Below are 19706 nucleotides of genomic sequence, written 5' to 3' on the forward strand. Positions count from 1 at the left end.
TATTGTATTTTGTTAGGTTAACTGCAGGTAAATATAAATTATTGAGGGCTCTGGTTTTGTATTTGTGAATCTCATTGGTTAAATTAAATAAATGTTTATTATTAATTGTGTATAAAAGTAATGAATGTACGAGGGTCGTACTGAAAGTCATGAGCAACAAATGTGTGTAAAGTAACATGCTTTATTATTGGCAAACCAAATACACCACCTCAATCTACAGACCTTTCTTTATTTTTCCACATTTTTCTGGCGTTCTGGGAGTTTGAAAATTCCCCTTCTGTAAAATTCCATTCCAGCCATCCGAAGACACTGATGCACTGCTTTCTGAATTGCCTCCCTTGTCTCAAAACGTCCATGCAGCTGATCCTTCACAAATCCAAAAAGATGGTATTTGGAGGGTGCCAGATCAGGGCTATAGGAGGAGTGTGGAAGAACTTCCCACCCCATCTTTGCAACTGCTTCCAATGTGAGGTGAGCGTCATGGGGGCGAGCATTGTTGTGTAGGACGATGATGTTTCGTCCCGGGCATTTATTGTGCAATGCACGACGGAGCTTGTGCGGCATCTGGACATAATGAGCAGCATTGATGGTTTGCGCAGGTTCCAGGAATTCGGCCAGAATAAACCTCTCTGCATCCCAGAAGACTGTGCCCATCACCTTCGCAGCTGATGGCACTGTCTTTGCTTTCTTTTTTGATGGAGAATGCAAATGGTGCCATTCCATACTCTGCCGTTTCATTTCAGGCTCGAAATGGTGAAACCAGCTTTCGTCACCTGTCACAATACAGAGCAAAAAATCATCACCTTCGTGTCGATATCTCTGCAGCAGTTCTGAGGTGATGGCTTTTCGCTGACCTTTGTGGTCTTCGGTCAATAACCGCGGGACCCAACAAGCACCAACTTTCCTAGCCCAAGCTTTCAATCATTTCCTGTATTGCACTGTGCCCTATTCCAAGTTTTCAGGCTATTGTGTCCACAGTCACACACCTGTCATCTTGAATGGTCTTATCCACTCTTTCCTTGTTGCGTTCAGTTGAGGCTGTTCGAGGACGACCACTCCAAGGCTCATCTTCGATGCTGGTGTTCCCATCTTTAAAATGTTTCACCCATCTTCAAACACTGCTCGCCCTCATGCACACACTTCCATAAGCACACTGAAGTCTCTGGTGAATTTCTGCAGCAGGGATTTCCTCTTTCACAAGAAATTTGATGACAGCACTGGCGAAATGACATATAGGTGTTGGCCATTTTGTTAGGAGTGATATTGGTCACGTGATGCAAGCTATTGACATCACAAGACACTCAAGGCTAACACAACAGCTGGTTTCACCTACCCCGTACTCTCTTTCGTCTGCTGTTCCCAGGTTGCATGCAAAAAAAAGAGTTGCTTATGACTTTCGGTACAACCTACGTAGTATGTACTGAGAGTAGAATGTCATTGTTTCCAAATTTTTAAAAATGTCGCTATAAGAGGCTCTTGTTCTAGAATTCATTATAATTCTAATAACTTTCTTTTGCAATATAAAAACCTTGTTAACACAGAAAGAGCCACCTGAAAAAATTATACCATAACTTATTATGGAATGTATATGTAAAGTAAAAAGTAAAGCTATCCCTGTAACAGGCCATGAAGGCCCATAGGGTTATTAGACGTTGAGGGTCCCACATTATCTAGACAGTTGGCTGAAAGATGGCGGTAAGGTCGCGGGTTCACATACCGATGAGGTCATTGGATTTTTTCAATTGACCTAATCCTTCTGACCGCACTGTGGCCCTGGGGTTCACTCAGCCTCTAACAGAAATGAGTACCAGGAATAGAATATATATGAGCAAAATAAATTAGCTTAAACATATGTAAAGGTACGATATATTTTATATTTCTCATTACATAATATGCAATGGAAGTTTTATTAATAACATAATCAATATGCTGTTTCCATGAAAGAGTATCATCAATAATTAATCCCAGAAATATTGTCTCAGTCAAATTTATTAAATTTGTCTTATCACAGTCTTTCTTTTCTTTCATGTGTAGCTTTTTAACCATGTGTTGGATTGAAGCTGGCCACAGCTGCCTTCTGCATAGGGTAAAGGTGGACGTAGCTGCTCTCTGATGAATCACTTGCTAGTGATTCTGTAGAAGTTGTTGATGATGTTGCCTCACCTTAATAGTTGTTCGGGCGCCACCCCAGTCGGGGAACATGAGACTATCACCAGGGCCGTTAAGTTGGCCTTGGCTTCAACAAAGACGGTCAACATAACAGCAAAAACTTTATAACATGCACACACACTTTATTTAATGAGTTGTAACAACATTTTTGTTACACCTGAATATAAAACTGTATACAGTTCTTTGTCCCCCTTGTGCGAAGATGGAACATGCATGAACACGTCTTCACCGCTTGGAAATTAGTTAGCATTTCTTCTGTACAAAGAGCTTTACATATCGACATCTCAGCGTCAGTATGATGTCATATGACAATTTCAGCAAGCTGATGGGCTGTTTGTGGGGAGTACTGCTGTAAAGCCCCTAGCTGCCTACTCCTTGGGCTTACATCACCCATCATAAGACAAAGAATGAACTAAATCACGAGTTTTGTAAGAGTCACAAGACACTGAGTCATCTCCTTCCAATACATAGCTCACGGCAGTTTATAGCACATAGTAATGTATGCAATTGTCCCAAACTCGTAATTTAAGTTCTGTCAAAATACAAAAGTGACATAAAAACGAAGGTATACATAAATTAGGCGAAGTATGATATATGATGTAAATTTCATCCTATATGTAATAATTTATTGTAGGTCTTTCGTTTTGCCTTCTTCTACACTACATGTTTCGGCCGCACATGGCCATCATCAGGTGTATACACTCACGTAGCTGTTACACTGCACCCACTTTAAAATTTTAAAATACACAGGTTTTCCAAATTGGCTAACAGGATCTTCTTCGCTTGTATTTGTCTGATTCGTACATCATCTTTGTCACCGACACATGTCAATTTTGACATTCATGAACTGTCACTTTTAAAATCTTCAGTTCCAATTTTAGAAAACTCCTTTAAAATTTTTTCCAAATTTTTAAATTTAAAATTTAAAATTCTCAGGGTTACTCGCCCCACGTCTATAGTGCTGCAGCAGCTACTTCTTGTTTTCAGCACTGTACAGGTGTTATTCTGTGTAGGCTCCCTGTGTAGCCGCTGCAGCACTATAGACGTGGGGCAAGTAACCCTGAGAATTTTTTTTTTTATGATTTTGAAAAAAAATGTTAAAGGAGTTTTCTAAAATTGGAACTGAAGATTTTAACACTTCGCGGACCGGCGATTTAAATATTTAAATCACCCTGGGGACCGGCATTTTTAAACCTACTACCCTAACTTGTGCACTGTTAAATTTAAAAATAAATATATAAAATTTCCTAATTAATTTTATGAACTAAAATTTTTGGAGAACACTTTCCAGTGCTCCTAGAAGTGCTTGAGAGTGTGATATTTCTGGAAACATCCCCCTTTGTGAAGTGGCATTACAGAGAACTTTTGAATGTAGACATGCTCCTTTTTTTGTGAACTGTGGAAACACAGCATTGCCTAGAAAGATGCTTCCCCTTGGAATGTTCACTCTTCACAATTTTCACGAGGGTATGTTTCCATATATCACCCGAGAGTCGCCCTGTGTGATCCACACGAGGCTTGCATGGGCTGGGATTGGATGGGCACGGTCACAATAAGTCTGTGTTTGACTCTGGTTCTGCCGGCACCATCTGGTCTGTAGCCCAAGGCTACGTTCATCAGAAATGCTTTGTAATTCAATTTCAAATCAGGGTTTAGATTTTTGGAATTTTTTAAATTTTTTACTGTCCCCGCAATGTTATTACCCCCATTATTGTTGGAGCTATGGTCACTTTTACTGTCTGTGGCCATAAGTGACCACAGTTCTTTGCTCTCGCCTCACATTGCTGCTCTCTCAAACACCATAACTATGCATCTCACAAGGCAGGTCAGCTGGCTCATCGGAAAAGAATTCGTCCTTGTCCATACCGCAACACCAACTACTGGCTGACACATACAGCTTGAGGAGCAACAAAGCATTATCGCTTATAGTGGCATAAGAAAACAGCGAGATAAACTTACTGACAATTAAGTGAATATTCCAGAGTTTTATTATGCCATTGCGTGCAACTTGGGTGGCGCCAGAGAGATGTACAGTGTGTTGCAACTTATCGTGTTTTAAAAACCTGTTAAGAGGCGAACGGTCCGCCATGTTTAAAAGCGAAAAACCTTTTAAAGGGTGCGCGGTTCGCAAAGTGTTAAAAAGTGCCAGTTCATGAATGTCAAAATTGACGTGTGTGGGTGACAAAGATGATGTACGAATCAGACAAATATCAGCAAAGTAGATCCTGTTAGCCAATTGGGAAGACCTGTGTGTTTTTAAATTTTAAACTGGGTGCAGTGTAACAGCTACGTGAGTGTATACGCCTGATGATGGCCATTTGCGGCCGAAACATGTAGTGTAGAAGAAGGCAAAACGAAAGACCTACAATAAATTGTTACACTTAGGATGGAATTTATATCATATATCGTATAGAGTGTAACAGGATGCTTAAATATAATATTGTAGGCGAAGTATAGTACTGAAAATGAGTAATCGGTTACAATCGCCCAAGTAAATTTTGTTTCTGTAATGAAGAGAGTGAAACAACATTTACTTCACAATTGCCTTATGAATGGTTGTACATCCTTACACTTGTACAAAAAAAAATTACCATGAGTAGTAAGTTTAACAGTAGGTGAAAATTCTTGCAAATATTTAAAGTTACTAATTTTAGGTTAATGTACAATACATTTTAAGTTTAATAACAGTAATCTTTTGCAAAACTGAGTCTCTCTTGGCTCATTTTAATGCGCTTTATGTTTGTTGATTAGTTGCTCATAGCACTTTAAAACTGATTAGGATATATTAAAGTAATAATGCTTTCAAATGACACTGTTTCCCGTTGAGGTTCACTTTTCAGTTAAGACTTAACTATGTTCATTGCTAGTGTTATTTAAACAACATTTTTTGTTTTGTAAACAATTCCTTTTGTTACTATAGGATTCTGACGATGGTGTATAACACACAGAGATATTGGGTTTTCGTACTTTATTCATTGTCCTGGTTTTTAAGATAACTAAGAAAAGCACGATGTTTCAGAAACTGGATCTGTTTCCGTCACCAGGTGAAGGAAAACACCCATTCTGTTGGGTCCCTTAGCCTCAGTCACTGGACCTTTTTCCAGTTGATTGATTTCATATAGTTGGGAAGTCTTCTTATGCCAATGATAGTGTAACCTATCCCTAAGAAGTGCCTGACTGGCACGTAAGGCAATTTTGGAGGTCCGTCGACTATTGAAGGGTGTCTTTACAGAGAAGGCTTTGGGGATGATACCCTGAGATTTGCATCTCCTGAGGAAAGTTATATGATTGAAGGTTTTCGCTAACTGAATTTTCAGACGTTATAATTTTCTAAAGTAAGGGTATATACCGGGTCCGTACCGGTTGTACAAGTAATTACTATAGGATTCTGATGATGGTCCAGTGATTGAGGCTAGCTCTTTCTAAGGGACCCAACAGAATAGGTGTTTTCCCTCACCTGAGGATGGAAACAGATCCAGTTTCCGAAATGTTGTGTTTTTCTTAGTTATCTTAAAAACCAGGACGATGGATAAATTCCGAAAACCCAATATCTCTGTGGACCATTCTTGTTTTTCCATACAGTTACAAAAATGTTTACCCATTTCACTTTATTAAGTGATAATTTGAAACATTGGATCACAGTTCTTCACCCATTCATTTTCATTATTTAGTTTACAATTTGAATTTTTATCATCATATGTTGGTTATGCATCTTAACTATGTTGACCTATAGTTATGTACATATAGCTTCACAACATTACTCCTGTAGTCATGAGTAGGTTACCTATGTATAGGTTGACTAATTCTTCTCTTTCACTTTTATTTCACAAAATGAAAATATTGTATATTGTGTAAGTTCCAGTGACTCAAAACTTTGCAACTGTATTTTACATTTAAAGTTCTATATAACAAAGTTTAAAAAAAAATATAATTCTTAACCTTTCGTACATATGGAAGTAAGCCAGAATGTTATCCATGCAGAAAACTACATAAGTCTCAGCATTATTTCCCAGTTTAGTTTAAAAACTTTTGCAAATGCAAATAAAAAAGTTTCTCAAATTATATAGTTAGCCCCATCAAATCTCCCATAACGGTTCTTGTAAAAAAAGTGTCATCATAATCAAAATTTATACTTTGTGACCATCTGTTCAAATTTTAACCTTTTTTTTTATTTTGTTGTATAATTATTGTAAAATGGTTAAAAAACGAGGAATTTCCAAGTTCCAAAATATCATATATTATTTGATCTATCTGTAATGTGACAGCTGGGCTTAAAGTACATTAAATAGGTTGACTAAATCCCACTACAGGGCAATTGGTTTCCACTCAAAACTTGTAACTAAACAGTTTACATCTTCCCTGGTTGGGAGATCATGTTATATATGTATTTAAGTAACACTTTGAAAAGTTCATTTTTCTGCAGTGTATCAAAATTCAAATTCTCATCGACCAAATGAGCTAGATCAGTTTCTTGTAAAGATCTCGAGTCCGGCACTCATCGTAGGTAGGAATCGTAGAAGGAAGATAACAGGTTTCCCCTAAGGAATTCGCTTCGTAGTTTTGCAAAGTGGCAGCATTGTCATTACTATAGCCACACCCTGGACTAAGTTCACAAGTAAACACATGTAGATCATCGTCGCTTGTGACAGAAAAATTGTAACTATACTCATGCTTCATGCTGGGAAGGGTAATACCGAGTAGCCACCCTGGGCTTACTCTCACGTAGATCACCGTTTCAGTTGATGGAAAATTACTCAGATTCATCCTCGCACCATGGAGGGGATATTACGTTGTGAACTCTTCGTAGGATTCGCGTCTTAACCCGTTGCCGTGGTTCGTCGTGTATGTTTCGTCAGGGATTTAAATCGTCTGGGGGGGTTCGGCGTGTATGTTTCGTCCAGCTGCACACCTATGTTATAACGCCCATAATAATTGATGGTTTTGCTGTAGATTGTTAGATTTTTCGCTGGCCTGTTGTCACAAGAACAGAGTATACTAAGCCAACGAGTTTAGCTGAGATAAGTCATTGTTACATATGCCTGTCTTGCAGCAAAGTTCCTGTGGCTCTTGCTAGCGGTTTCACCGCTATGAATGTCGTTTATTCTTTGCTACGAAGTTATAAACAGGAGAGACGTGATGTGATGTGTTTATAATATGATATTGCCCCGAGCTGGCCACACTGACACACTCAAATGGCATTCTTAGAAGAGGGTTGTCCAAAATTTTATTCTTGTAAAATCGATTGCTTTCGCACAGTACATAGCACCCATTTCTTAGAAAAACGCCACAATTTAAGGCAGAACACTGTGGTCACCCCCTGAGACGATACGGATGTGTGTGGGGGAGGGAAAAGTACTCATTATCGCTCCAGTTGACGCCATTTTATCGTACTGACCTTGGTGGTCGTTTCGAGGGATGACCATAAATATTTTTTTTGAGCCAGCTAAGCTCTGCTTTCGTTCTCTATATACCAGCCAGTTCTTATAATAACTTCATGAATTCTGTGGTCACCCCTACGACATCTGGGGAGCCCGAAAGGTTGGAATCTGAAACGCAGAAGCACCAAACCCTTGTTATGATAACACAAAGGTTGAATTTACTGCAGCTAATCTGTCAAAATATACGACTCACGGAGGGACATTTCCACTTGTATTCCCCCCACGGGGAAGAAGGCAGGGCTGCACAGAAGTGTGGTTAGAAAAAAGAAAGCAAAAGTAAAGATACGCAGTATTGGTTTGGTGATTTGAGCCAGCGCTGTGTTTAGACTAATGCTTCAAGGCGTCACCTGCTTACATAGCCGAGATACCGGGTGCTCATATTATAAGGCAAGGTTATAAAACCATCTTTTAAGATCATTTTAGTGAAAGTTTCATCCTTCAAAGCGTACCATTCACTGCTCAAATACTAAACAACCTGCTTCCATTGAAGATATAAAGGGGGTTCATATTATAAGGTAAGGTTATAAAACCACCTTTTAAGATCATTTTAGTGAAAGTTTCATGTTCCTATCTCATAGAATTTAAGAACAATGATGAATAAATAATTTTCGAGCAAAATTTAAATGGCCGGCTGAATATATTACCGCAGGAGCCGCGGCCGCGGAATTTAAATGACCACGTCAAAGGGTTAACTTATGCGACTTTTGTCAGACATTACAGCATCATTGTGTACGCTTGCTAGCTTGCGCATATTCTCCGTTATCACGCTGGCAGCTATAGGCAGTGTGGAAATTATGGACACTGAAAGTTGTGATTGATCTAGCTCGCCAGCTGATGAGGTACTAGGATTTGATATGACCTTGGCCTTGGCCTTGATCTTTACGTTCGACATCACGAAACTCAGCTAAGTGATAAAACGCTTGTTCCTCGACACAACTTTCTGTAACATATGTCAAAGTTTCTTTATTAAAGTCTATGTTGACTTCATACTCTCCTAAAAACTAACACCCTGAAATGACATCATTCCTAAGCTGTGGAAAAATCATGAACACTCCTTCAGATCTACTTTTACCTATAGTAAATTTGACCATGGCCCCCTAACTTTATTAAAATGCTTATTAAAAACTGTTACCAAACTACCTTTTCAAAAGGTAAAGTACAAAGGTTCTATTTTCTTTAAATCTTAATTCTATGTTTTCCTGCAGTTTGACATTGTTTTCTTTAAATCTTAAGTCTGTGTTTTCCTGTAACCTAGCATTATTTGACTTCAAGTTCTCCTGTAACCTAACACTGTTTTGTTCGAATGCTGCCATGATGTTAGCTATTAGGTCTTTAATTCATTCATTTTATTCTGTTCATTTTCCAACGTGGTTGATTCGATCCTGGAAGGATCACTAATTTTGTCTGATATCATGCCCTCTATGCACTATCAATATAGGTTGGCTGATACCTTCTAGTTCTTCGGGCTGGTCCATAGGCCCATCATTAACACTAGTTTCTGATGGGGGCTTGGAACAGGTGCACTGAGGCCCTCCAGTCCCTCAGGTAGATCCATGGGCCAATCATCAACACTGTTTTCTGATTCTGGGCTAGGGTTACAGTTCTATTTCATAGTGAGAGACTAGTCATTTTGGTTTGCTTTTACTAACCTTTTTCGTTGATCTTTACCGTGTTGTTTTCTGATGTTTGTCACTCTGCTGGTTTTGTTGCCCCTTGTTGTGAAGACTTCAGGCCTCGCGTTGGTCGACATTTATTGCTGGTAGTCCCTCTTTTGAGAGCTTGCTTTTTGGCCAGTGAAGGGTTAAAGCTGGCAGCAGCTGCTTTCTGCGTGGGGTAAAGGTGGGCGCAGCTGCTCTCTGATGAATCACCTGCTAGCGATTCTGTAGAAGCTGGTGATGATGTTGCCTCACCTTAATAGTTGTTTGGGTGCCACCCCAGTTGGGGAACATGAGACTATCACTAGGGCCGATAAGTGGGCCTTGGCTTCAACAAAGACGGTCAACAAAACCACAACAACTTTATAACACGCACGCACACTTTATTTAATGAGTTGTAACTACATTTTTGTTACACTTGAATATAAAGCTGTATACAGTTCTTTGTCCCCCTTTTGTGAATACAGAACGTGCATGAACACATCTTCACCGCTCGGAAACAAGTTAGTGTCTCTTTTGGACAAAGAGCTTTACATATCGACATCTCAGCATGAGTATGATGTCATATTACCATTTCAGTAAGCTGATTGGCTGTTGGAGGGAAGTACCGCTGTAAAGCCCCTAACTGCCTACTCCTTGGGCTTACATCACCCATCATAAGACAGAGAAAGAACTAAATCACAAGTTTTGTAAGAGTCACAAGACATTGAGTCATCCCCTTCCAATACATAGCTCACGGCAATTTATATTATGTAGTAATGTATGCAATTCTCCCAAACTCGTAATTTAAGTTCTGTTAAAATACAAAAGTTACATAAAAACGAAGTTATACATAAATTAGGTGAAGTATATTACCAAAAGGAGTGAGCAGTTACAATCTGATCATAGTTAATTTGAGTAGAGATATTATAATAATTCATAGGTCAAAACTCGACATATTAGTCATATTAAAATTCCAGGTAAGCAAATTAACATTAAACCATGTATTTATATGTTTGAAAGTTTGATTAAGATTTATTTCAAAGTTTATCTTATACTGGTGTCATCTGCAAATAGTACCGTATTATTATTTTTATTTATTATTTCAGGCTAATCATTAATATACAGCAGAAAAAACAAGCGACCAAGAATCGAGCCCTGTGGAACACCGCATTTGTTTCCCATTTGGATGAGTTGTTACTGTCAGTTCTATTACCCAATACAACTCTATAATATCTACCTGTCAAATAAGATCCAATAAGTGTTTTGAATTTTCCTTCAGCTCCATAGAGTTCCAATTTATCCAATAATTTTTTATGGTTAACACAATCAGATGCCTTTTGTAAATCACACAAAATGCCTCTCACCAGTAACTGATTAAAATATTATTTATCAACGTAAAAGCTGCCTTCTCAGTCGAGGAATGTGTCCTGAAATCATATTGTTTGTGTACCAACACATTCTTTGCTTCAGTATGAGTAGTAAGTCTTGCATACATGAGTTTTTCAATGATCTTAGAAAAAGGAGTCAACAATGATGCAGGTCTGTAGCTGGATATATTGTGAGTCTTCCCTTTTTTAAATCATGGTTTAACTATGGCAAATTTTAATCCATCAGGAAAAATAGCAGTATTAAGTACTGCATTACAAATATGAGTAAGTAGAGAAATTATAAATGGGGAACTTAATTTTATTATTCTGTTTGAAATTTCATCATATCCGCATGAGTTTTTAGTTTAATGATTTAATAATTTTTTTTTTTTTCAATTTCATAAGTGGAGGCACACTGCCAATTCATTTTAGTAAAAGGTCTACTAAATGCATTTACTAAGTAATTGATTGGATGAATTGGAGCTTAAATATTTGTTATTATCTGATATAATAGCATCAGCTATAGATAGAGAGTGTTTGTTAAAAGCATTAGCAATTTCGTTCTGATTTGTTATTACTTTATTATCTACCATTATGGAATGAATACATCTATTCCTTTTTATTTTCCCTTTATCCTCATTTATTATTTTCCAAGCAGTTTTCATTTTATTTTTAGAATCAAGGATAATTCTATTGTAATATAATTTTTTGCAGATATAATTACTTCTGATAATATTTTACAGTATTGTTTATAATTATTTTAAGATTTGAATCATCACTATGTCTGCATAATAACAAGAATTCTCTCTTTCTTTCACATGAGGTCATTGTTTTTTTGTAATCCATTTATTATTAATAATATTATATTTGATTTTCTTTCTTGGGAAACTGGCATAAAAACATCTTAAATTAAGTATTATGAAAGTTGTTAAACATGTTATTAACATTATTATTCCCAAAAAGTAGTGTCCCACTGTTCCCAACTTAATAAAATTTGAAATTCAGCTATTATTTTTATTAACGTTTCTAGCAAGGATAGATCGAAATGTATTATTAGGTACAGTACTATTCCTAAGTGTTATGAGCTGTCTGTCATTATCAGACAGTCCATTAATACATGGTTTAATGGTATAACTTCTGTTATCAATAAATGTATTATCAAAGTGGTTGAATTATTGGCAATTCTTGTAGTGAAATATACAGTATCCCTTAGATTATAAGTATTTAACATGTCATCTAACTTTGTTTTCCTATTATTATTTTCTAGATAATTAATATTTATGTCCCCACATAATATAAATTCCGAGTTATACCTATGAAGAAAATTAAGTATATAGTTCACTTTCTACCTGCTGCTTCTACCAGATGCTCTTGGTCCGCAATATGAGATATAACTTCTTCATTATCTGATGTGGCAGTTTTAGTATCTTCTTGTGTAATTATATTATCCCCACTTGAAGTATAATTTACCCCATCTTCATATTCATTTTTCCAGTACAGTCTGGTTGGTTCTTCTATTTGTTTTTGAAATGTTGTAGTAACAACCTTAGCTATATTTAACTCTGCTTTTTCTTTGCCCACATTGTTCATATGCAGACCATATTTAGTAACAAATTCCCTTTTGGGATCTACTTTTACCACCTTAATGTGCTTGAAAGGCTTCATAAGCTTCACTAGTTTTCTATTAAAAGTTTTTCACTTCACTGTTCATGCAAGACCAGTCAGATAAATCATACAGATGTGGGACACTCACCAAAACAATGTTCATATGACTAATAATTTCCATGAAATCTGCTATCTTGGGAATTATTTTTGCCGACATCATTAGTGCCGCCCCAAAAGACAATATCACCCTTTGCTGAAGCGATAGATATATCTATACATGCTCCTGTGTTTAAGGCTACGTTTCATATTAGCTGCACAGCCTGGGGCATGACTGTCCGTGACGATCACCATTTTCCGTCGTTGATAAATTTGTGGTTTATATTATTTCTTTCCGCTGGCGTTTGCCCCTTAATAATAACTGGAATCGGATATGTTAAATCATTTATATGTGACTGTTGATTCCTGTGATCACTGTTGTTGGTACAAAACTGAGTAGTCTCTTTCTGACCAGAGCTTCTTGTGTTCCCTCCTCATTGAGGTTATGAAGATCCTCAAAACGATTTGCAGTTTTTACAGTTGGTGGCACAAATTTCTTGAAATTAGGTAATGTCTGCTTATTTAAATCTACTTTTGCTTTTTGCAGCTTTTATTATTTACTGATGAGAATAGTCCGTCAGTTTTATGTACGTAGGTCGTACCGAAAGTCGATGAGCAACATTTTTTTGCATGCAACCTGGCAACAGTAGATGAAGGAGTACGGTTGTAGGTGGAACCAGCTGTTGTGTTAACCTTGAGTGTCTTGTGATGTCAATAGCTTGCATCACATGACCAGTATCACTCCTAACACAATGGCCAACACCCATATGTCATTTTGCCAGCGTGCTTTCATCGAATTTCTTGGAAAGAGCAAATCCCTGCTGCTGCAGAAATTCACCAGAGACTTCAGCGTGCTTATGGAAGTGTGTGCATGGGTGTGAGCAGTGTTCAAAGATGGGTGAAACAGTTTAAAGATGGGAACACCAGCATCGAAGATGAGCCTTGGAGCAGTTGTCCTTGAACAGCCTCAACTGAACGCAACAAGGAAAGAGTGGATGAGATCATTCAAGATGACAAGCATGTGACTGTCGACATATAGGCCAAAAACTTGAAATAGGTCACAGTGCGGTACAGGAGATGATTGAAAGCTTGGGCTATAGGAAGGTTTGTGTTCGTTGGGTCCCGCGGTTATTGACCGAAGACTGCAAAGGTCACATTGGAAGTAATTGCAAAGATGGGGTGGGAAGTTCTTCCACACCCCTCCTATAGCCCTGATCTGGCACCCTCAGACTACCATCTTTTCGGATTTGTGAAGGATCAGCTGCATGGACAACATTTTGAGACAAGGGAGGCAATTCAGAAAGCAGTGCATCAGTGTCTTTGGATGGCTGGAATGGAATTTTACAGAAGGGGAATTTTCAAACTCCCAGAACGCCAGGAGAAATGTGTACAAAGAAGTGGCGATTATGTGGAAAAATAAAGAAAGGTCTGTAGATTGAGGTGGTGTATTTGGTTTGCCAATAATAAATAAAGCATGTTACTTTACAAAAAATTGTTGCTCATGACTTTCAGTACTACCCTCATACATTCATCAGACATGCACTGCCCGACGTATTGTCTTGCACAAGTTCTCCCTTTAAAGTGTTCATATCTTCTTGCAGAAGAGCAATAATTTGACATGCAGATTTCAATTCCTGTGACACAGCTTGGAGTTCTACATTCAGTAATACACAATTAACACAATTTATATCGCTTCTACCATTTGAAAACTCGTGATTAGCTACACTATGCTCAGCACTCATAACCACATCCGCCAACTTGCTCCATGTCCATAACAGTATAAGTGCTAACATTTTGTAATGATATGCCCATAACAGTGAACAGAATCAACATGTATCATTTTTCTGTTTTATATGGTTAGTGGTAGATTTTTCTCCTGTCCCATCTTTCTTCCCACATGCTTCCCTTTTTTTCCTTCCTAGCTTTTTCTGTCTTCCAATACCTGGTTAAACCATTTTGTTATGTCTCCTCCCTTTACATTTTAATTCTACGGCTTTCTTGGTATCCTTGTTCTCTCCATTGCATTAACATGGCCTGTTCATTGTAATTGTTCTTTTCTAACCCTGTTAACAAATCTTGAATTCTACCTTTTGTAAATAAATGTAATTTATAATTCTATTCCTTCTTGTCTTTTTCAGTACTTTCCAAAAATGTTGTGTTCATTGCTTGCATTTTACCTTTGTTTTTCTCTGTATGGATCTAGGTTTGAGGTGTGTATGTTAGTACTGTTTTAAAACAAAATCAGTGTTGTAAGATTTGGTGTTTTCACGGTTGTGACAATGAAGAAAGCAGTCTTCTGGGATGTGGCGCTGTGTAAATATTATGTTAACTGACGTTTTGGAGGAATGCATTGCCTCTATCTTCAGGATAGAAGAAAAAAGAAGAAAATTTGCAACCGAAATGTTGGTTAACACTATGTACACAGCACCATATCCCAGAAGACTGCTTTCTTCAAAACTCAATGCTCTTTCACACTGTTTTGTGATCTTTTTGGGATCTCTGTTCTGTGGTCTAGTGGTCAGAATTCCTGGCTGCAGGCTACATGGCTGAGGGGTTGGAGTTGGAAATCCCAGTAGGTGTGAGATTTTTCTCTTCTGCACATCATCCAAATTGGTTCTGTGGCCCACCCAGCTTCCTATCAAATAGGTACAGGGGTTTCTTTCCCAAAGGGTAGAGCAGCCGGGGTGTGAATCTGTCCATTCACCTCAAACTAGGGCCAAGGTCAATACATGGCTGTATGTGGTCTGACAATAAAGTTCGCAAACTCATCGTGGTAGAAGTGCTGCATACCTCATTATGAATATCACTGTGGTCACTTTCAAAGTGCTCCTGTTGGAAAGCTGTATATGAATGTCAGTGCCTAGTGCACCCTTCGAAACAATTTTGGAATTGGTTTTATGGAATGGCCTTCAGAGGTGCCGTTGTAGTACTCCTGATGTCATCAGTGTCATCAAAATGACTTCCTTTCAGTATTTCCTTTATCTTCGGGAACAGAAAAATGTAATTGAGGCTAGATCCGGTCAATTAAGGAGGGTGTTCCAGCACAGTTATTTGTTTACTAGCTGAAAACTCCCTCACAGACAGTGGTATATGAACAGGTCTTTTGGGACCATTTTTGCACACACCTTCCTCTTCAGTTAAGATTTTTCTAACTGTTTCTCGGTTGGTGTTTGCTTGTACTGCCATGGTCCTGACTGTCAGTTGACGATTTTCATGCACAATTTGGTGAACTTTTGCAGTGTTTTCTTCAGTTCTGCTTGTTGTTGGCCGTCGTGATCTCCCCTCAACAGTGACACATTCTCTTCCCCCAGAAAAATGTATCACCTACTTGTAAACTGCTGTTTTCTTCATAACATTATCCCTGTAAACATGCACTAACATCTCTCTGATTTTGCTTATACTCTTGCCAAGTGTAACAAGAAATTTAATGTTCGTTACAACATTCTCGTGACAGCACACCAAAACACACTCAGGCAATAATAGACACCACTCAGAAAGAGACTGCCATAGATCAAGAACAACACAGCTATGAAACACTGATATGGCAACATAATCAAACTATACTGAGGTTTCTGTCCACTGCTGCCATGGCAAGTACATGGTGGTGAGTTTGTGAACTGTATTGTTAGACCTCATACATCCTCTCCCCCATAGGTCTTCATGGTGTTGTGCTTAATTAGTTGAGCACAGGGACAACTTTACCTTTTTTACAGCTACTAATGTCGCTTGTTACTATATATGTACTCATCCACCAAAATTTGAATAATCCTGTTGAGAATTAGTGCTCTACTAAAAAGAAATTTCACCGAGTGAAAGCTACTTCCAGTTACCTTTGCAATTTATCTTTTTTTTGTAAACTTCAGCACAGCTCCACAAACACTACTTAACATTGATTTGTGGGTGGAGATTGGGCAGTGCACTAGCATAAGGGCTAGGTTGCTGTTAGAATTTTTACTTGGTGTTACTTACAGTATAGCATTCCCAATCCATGGCATGTGCTAGTATTTGCTGTTTCAAGTGTAAAATTGCATCTGGTTTGCCCAGAATCACAAAGACATTAAGTGTTCATGATTTGCTTTTGAGTGTTAGCTGCTAGGAAGGTGGGTAGAGTAATATGGTTTTGTTCTCTCTCCCCCCTTCCTAGAAATGCCTGTAGCCAACTTCAGTATGCCTGGCCAGCTGTACCTTTAAAAGCACAACTTCTCGTGTGGTGTTTTATCAGTTTATAGGGGCACCTTTATGAGTTCATGCATTGTGACTCTGTTTTTCTGTGATAAATTTGTTATTTTGAAATGGGAACTGCTAGGGGCCAAATATTTGGGCTTCTCCAAAACAAACTGTTCGCATGTGCACTGTGCTGATCTTGCTAATCTTGTTTTAACACAGTTTGTATAAGTGTATGTTAGTGTCTGTCTTTCTGTAATATATTCTGGTACTCTTTAACGTTTTTAAGCTTGCTCAGATCATGTTCTGATTTTAGATTGTGATGTGATTTTCAAAATCTATAAGTGAAGTTACTGTATCCACTTTGAATTCACAGTATTTCTGAATTCATAGTTTCCTTTCAAGGGTCAGGTCTGTCTCTGATCTTTCCCAGTGAAATGTGTGTTGCTGCTCATTAAATGTTCCTTTTATTATTGTTTACATTTTATTACTTAAAATTAATTGTTAATTGATCATTATTCCTCTGTAATTATGGCAGAGTTTCTTGTCTCTGCAAAATGTTATATCGGGAAACAACTTAATGGAATACAATTTCTTTATTAAAATCTGTCACAACACAACAATATCAAGGTCAAGGCCAAGATTGGCTCCTACTACATGTTTCAGCTATTAAAGCCATCATCAGGCAAATACGTGATTAACATATTCACACCAGTGAACTGTAGTACTGGTAAAACTGGATACATTATAATATTACATTATAAAATGCTTGGCATAAAAGTACAATGAACTGGACTATATAGAAACGACAGTCATAGGGTAAAACAAGGTTAAGACTCTTTGAATGATGTTTTATATCATGAAGTCATTTGTCGGTTGTTGCAATTTTTATATTCCCCACGGATGTAACTGTATATTCTGGATATTGTGTATATGTAATAAACTGCTTTGGAGGCACGTGGTATGGATGTAGTATAGTATTGACGTTAATTGTTTAACCAGCGCCTCATCTTACAGTGTGTTTTTCCATTCTGTAGGGAATATAAACTGTAACTCAGTCGGCAGCCGAGCCAGTCTTGGCCTTGACCTTGATATTGTTATGTTGTGACGGATTTAATAAATAAATTGTATATTATAACACAACAGTATGCACGAAATGAAAGCGTATTGGAATGGTGTTGTCATAGCAGTGAAGGGGTTACTTGTGTGATGATAGGTATCTCAGGGGCTGGAGCGACTGAAAGGAGCTCTTTTCCAGCGACCTCCACTGATTGCAGCTGTGAAGAGACAGTTACGTGTGAGAACCATTTATGAGAGCAAGTTGTTAGAATATGACATGGAGCGCAACATGGGTGAGTTCTCCTGGTGTCACCTGGCTTATTGGTATGACTTGTAAATAAATGACTAATGAGTGTGCATCATTGCAGGTATCTTCTGGGTGAAGTGTGAGGCTGGAACATATGTACGCACAATGTGTGTACATCTGGGGCTACTGCTTGGAGTGGGGGGACAGATGCTGGAGCTTCGGCGTAACAGATCAGGTGAATGGTTAACTTGGCATATTTTGAGTTATTACATAAAAGGTAAAGCTCCGGTTCACAAGGGTATAATGTTGGCGTGACATTGAAACTCACATTCTGAACCTTATTGTGGACACTAGATTGAAGTGAGTGGTCAGACAGAAGTGGTAAATGAATTATCACATGTTGTACAGTTGAAATTTAGAAGGACTGTTATCAGTAGAATTGATAAAAATGTACAAAATTTGCTTCATTCATGTCTTCTTCAAAGCTGGTAAATGTGTCTTGTTCATAGCCTCAGTATTGTGAGAATTTATAAACTGCTCATTTAATGGGTACCCATAATATTAAAAAAATGGTTGAAGTGTGTAACTACAAGTCTGTCTCCTAGCTTTCAATATATAATGCAACATGGTAAGAAGGTTTGAATAATTAATAATTCTTTGGAGGTGTTACCACAGGGATATAAAAATATCAAAGGATAACTTAACATTCTTATCACTGTTAGCATTACCTGAACTGCGGAATTAAGGACTTTCTAGAACTTAACATAGCCTTTTCTACACAGCCATCTGCTAATTAAGAACAGTCATTTATGAGCAGAAGGCTTGCCTGCTACATGCTGCACACTCACCATCCCCATCCATGTTAATCCTATAATTCCAAGCTGCTGACTATGTACAAAGGTTTTATTTCAAGCTTTTTATTCTTGTCATTTTAGGTCTTCCCCCTCATTGCCATAATTACAGTGATACCACAATAGAGCATGCATGGCTTATAATAAGGACTTCATTTTAGTGACAAAAAGCGTTGGAACTCAGCTTTTTAATGTTATGTATGGGGGCTGTTTGGAGTGTAACCTCTGGTGAGCTGTTAACAAAACAAGCAATGAGGAAAAAATTTATTGTATACAAAATTACATACTTAAGCTACTTCTCAACATAGTCACTGCCGGAATTTGTGGCGCTTGTCATTTTGGGGAATATGCTTTTGTATTCCTCTGTCAAAAGTGGTTACTGCCTGTGAGCTTAATCACATTTTGACATGTTCCATTGACTTCTCATTATTGTTGAAGCCTGTGATCCCAGCCAGTTTTTCAGGTAGGTGGGTAGGTAGATAAACAGGTGGTATTTGCTTTGAGCGAGATTAGGGCTATAAGGAGGGTGGTCAAATAGTTCCCAGTTAAATGTTCCACCAGTGCTCGAGTGCAAGCAGCTATATATGAATGCGCATTGTCATGAAGGATTACTACACCGGATGTCAGCATTCCACACCTTTTGTTCTGAATTGTCCTCCTCAATTCTTTAGTGTTTTGCAATACACTTTTGATGTTATTGTGGTTCTTTGTTGCATGAATTCCACCATTAGAAGTCCTTTCATGTCCCAGAAAACAGGTGCTTTCTGGCAGGTAGGTAATGTTTCTTTAAACTTTCTGGGCTTAGTTGGTGAAGTGTGTGCTTCCACTGCTTTGACTGCTCTTTGGTTTCAACATCCACAAATGAAGCCCAGGTTTTATCTTGTGTTAACCCTTTGACGTGGTCATTTAAATTCCGCGGCCGCGGCTCCTGAGGTAATATATTCAGCCGGCCATTTAAATTTTGCTCGAAAATTATTTATTCATCATTGTTCTTAAATTCTATGAGATAGGAACATGAAACTTTCACTAAAATGATCTTAAATTGTGGTTTTATAACCTTACCTTATAATATG

General features: G+C 38.0%; 1 protein-coding gene across 2 annotated transcripts in view; it reads left to right on the forward strand.

Moving 5' to 3' along the window:
• Positions 1 to 19706, forward strand: part of LOC111866645 (H/ACA ribonucleoprotein complex subunit 4) — an 83274-nt gene that overhangs the window by 16660 nt on the left and 46908 nt on the right. For both annotated transcript variants that reach the window (XM_023855789.2, XM_023855791.2), the window contains exons 5-6: positions 17693 to 17828; positions 17904 to 18017. In XM_023855789.2, the coding sequence (XP_023711557.1) occupies positions 17693 to 17828; positions 17904 to 18017 (250 nt within the window). The remainder of the gene's footprint in view (positions 1 to 17692; positions 17829 to 17903; positions 18018 to 19706) is intronic.

Source organism: Cryptotermes secundus, unplaced genomic scaffold (genome assembly GCF_002891405.2).
Source record: "Cryptotermes secundus unplaced genomic scaffold, Csec_1.0 scaffold1755, whole genome shotgun sequence".
Classification (NCBI taxonomy): Eukaryota; Metazoa; Arthropoda; class Insecta; order Blattodea; family Kalotermitidae; genus Cryptotermes; species Cryptotermes secundus.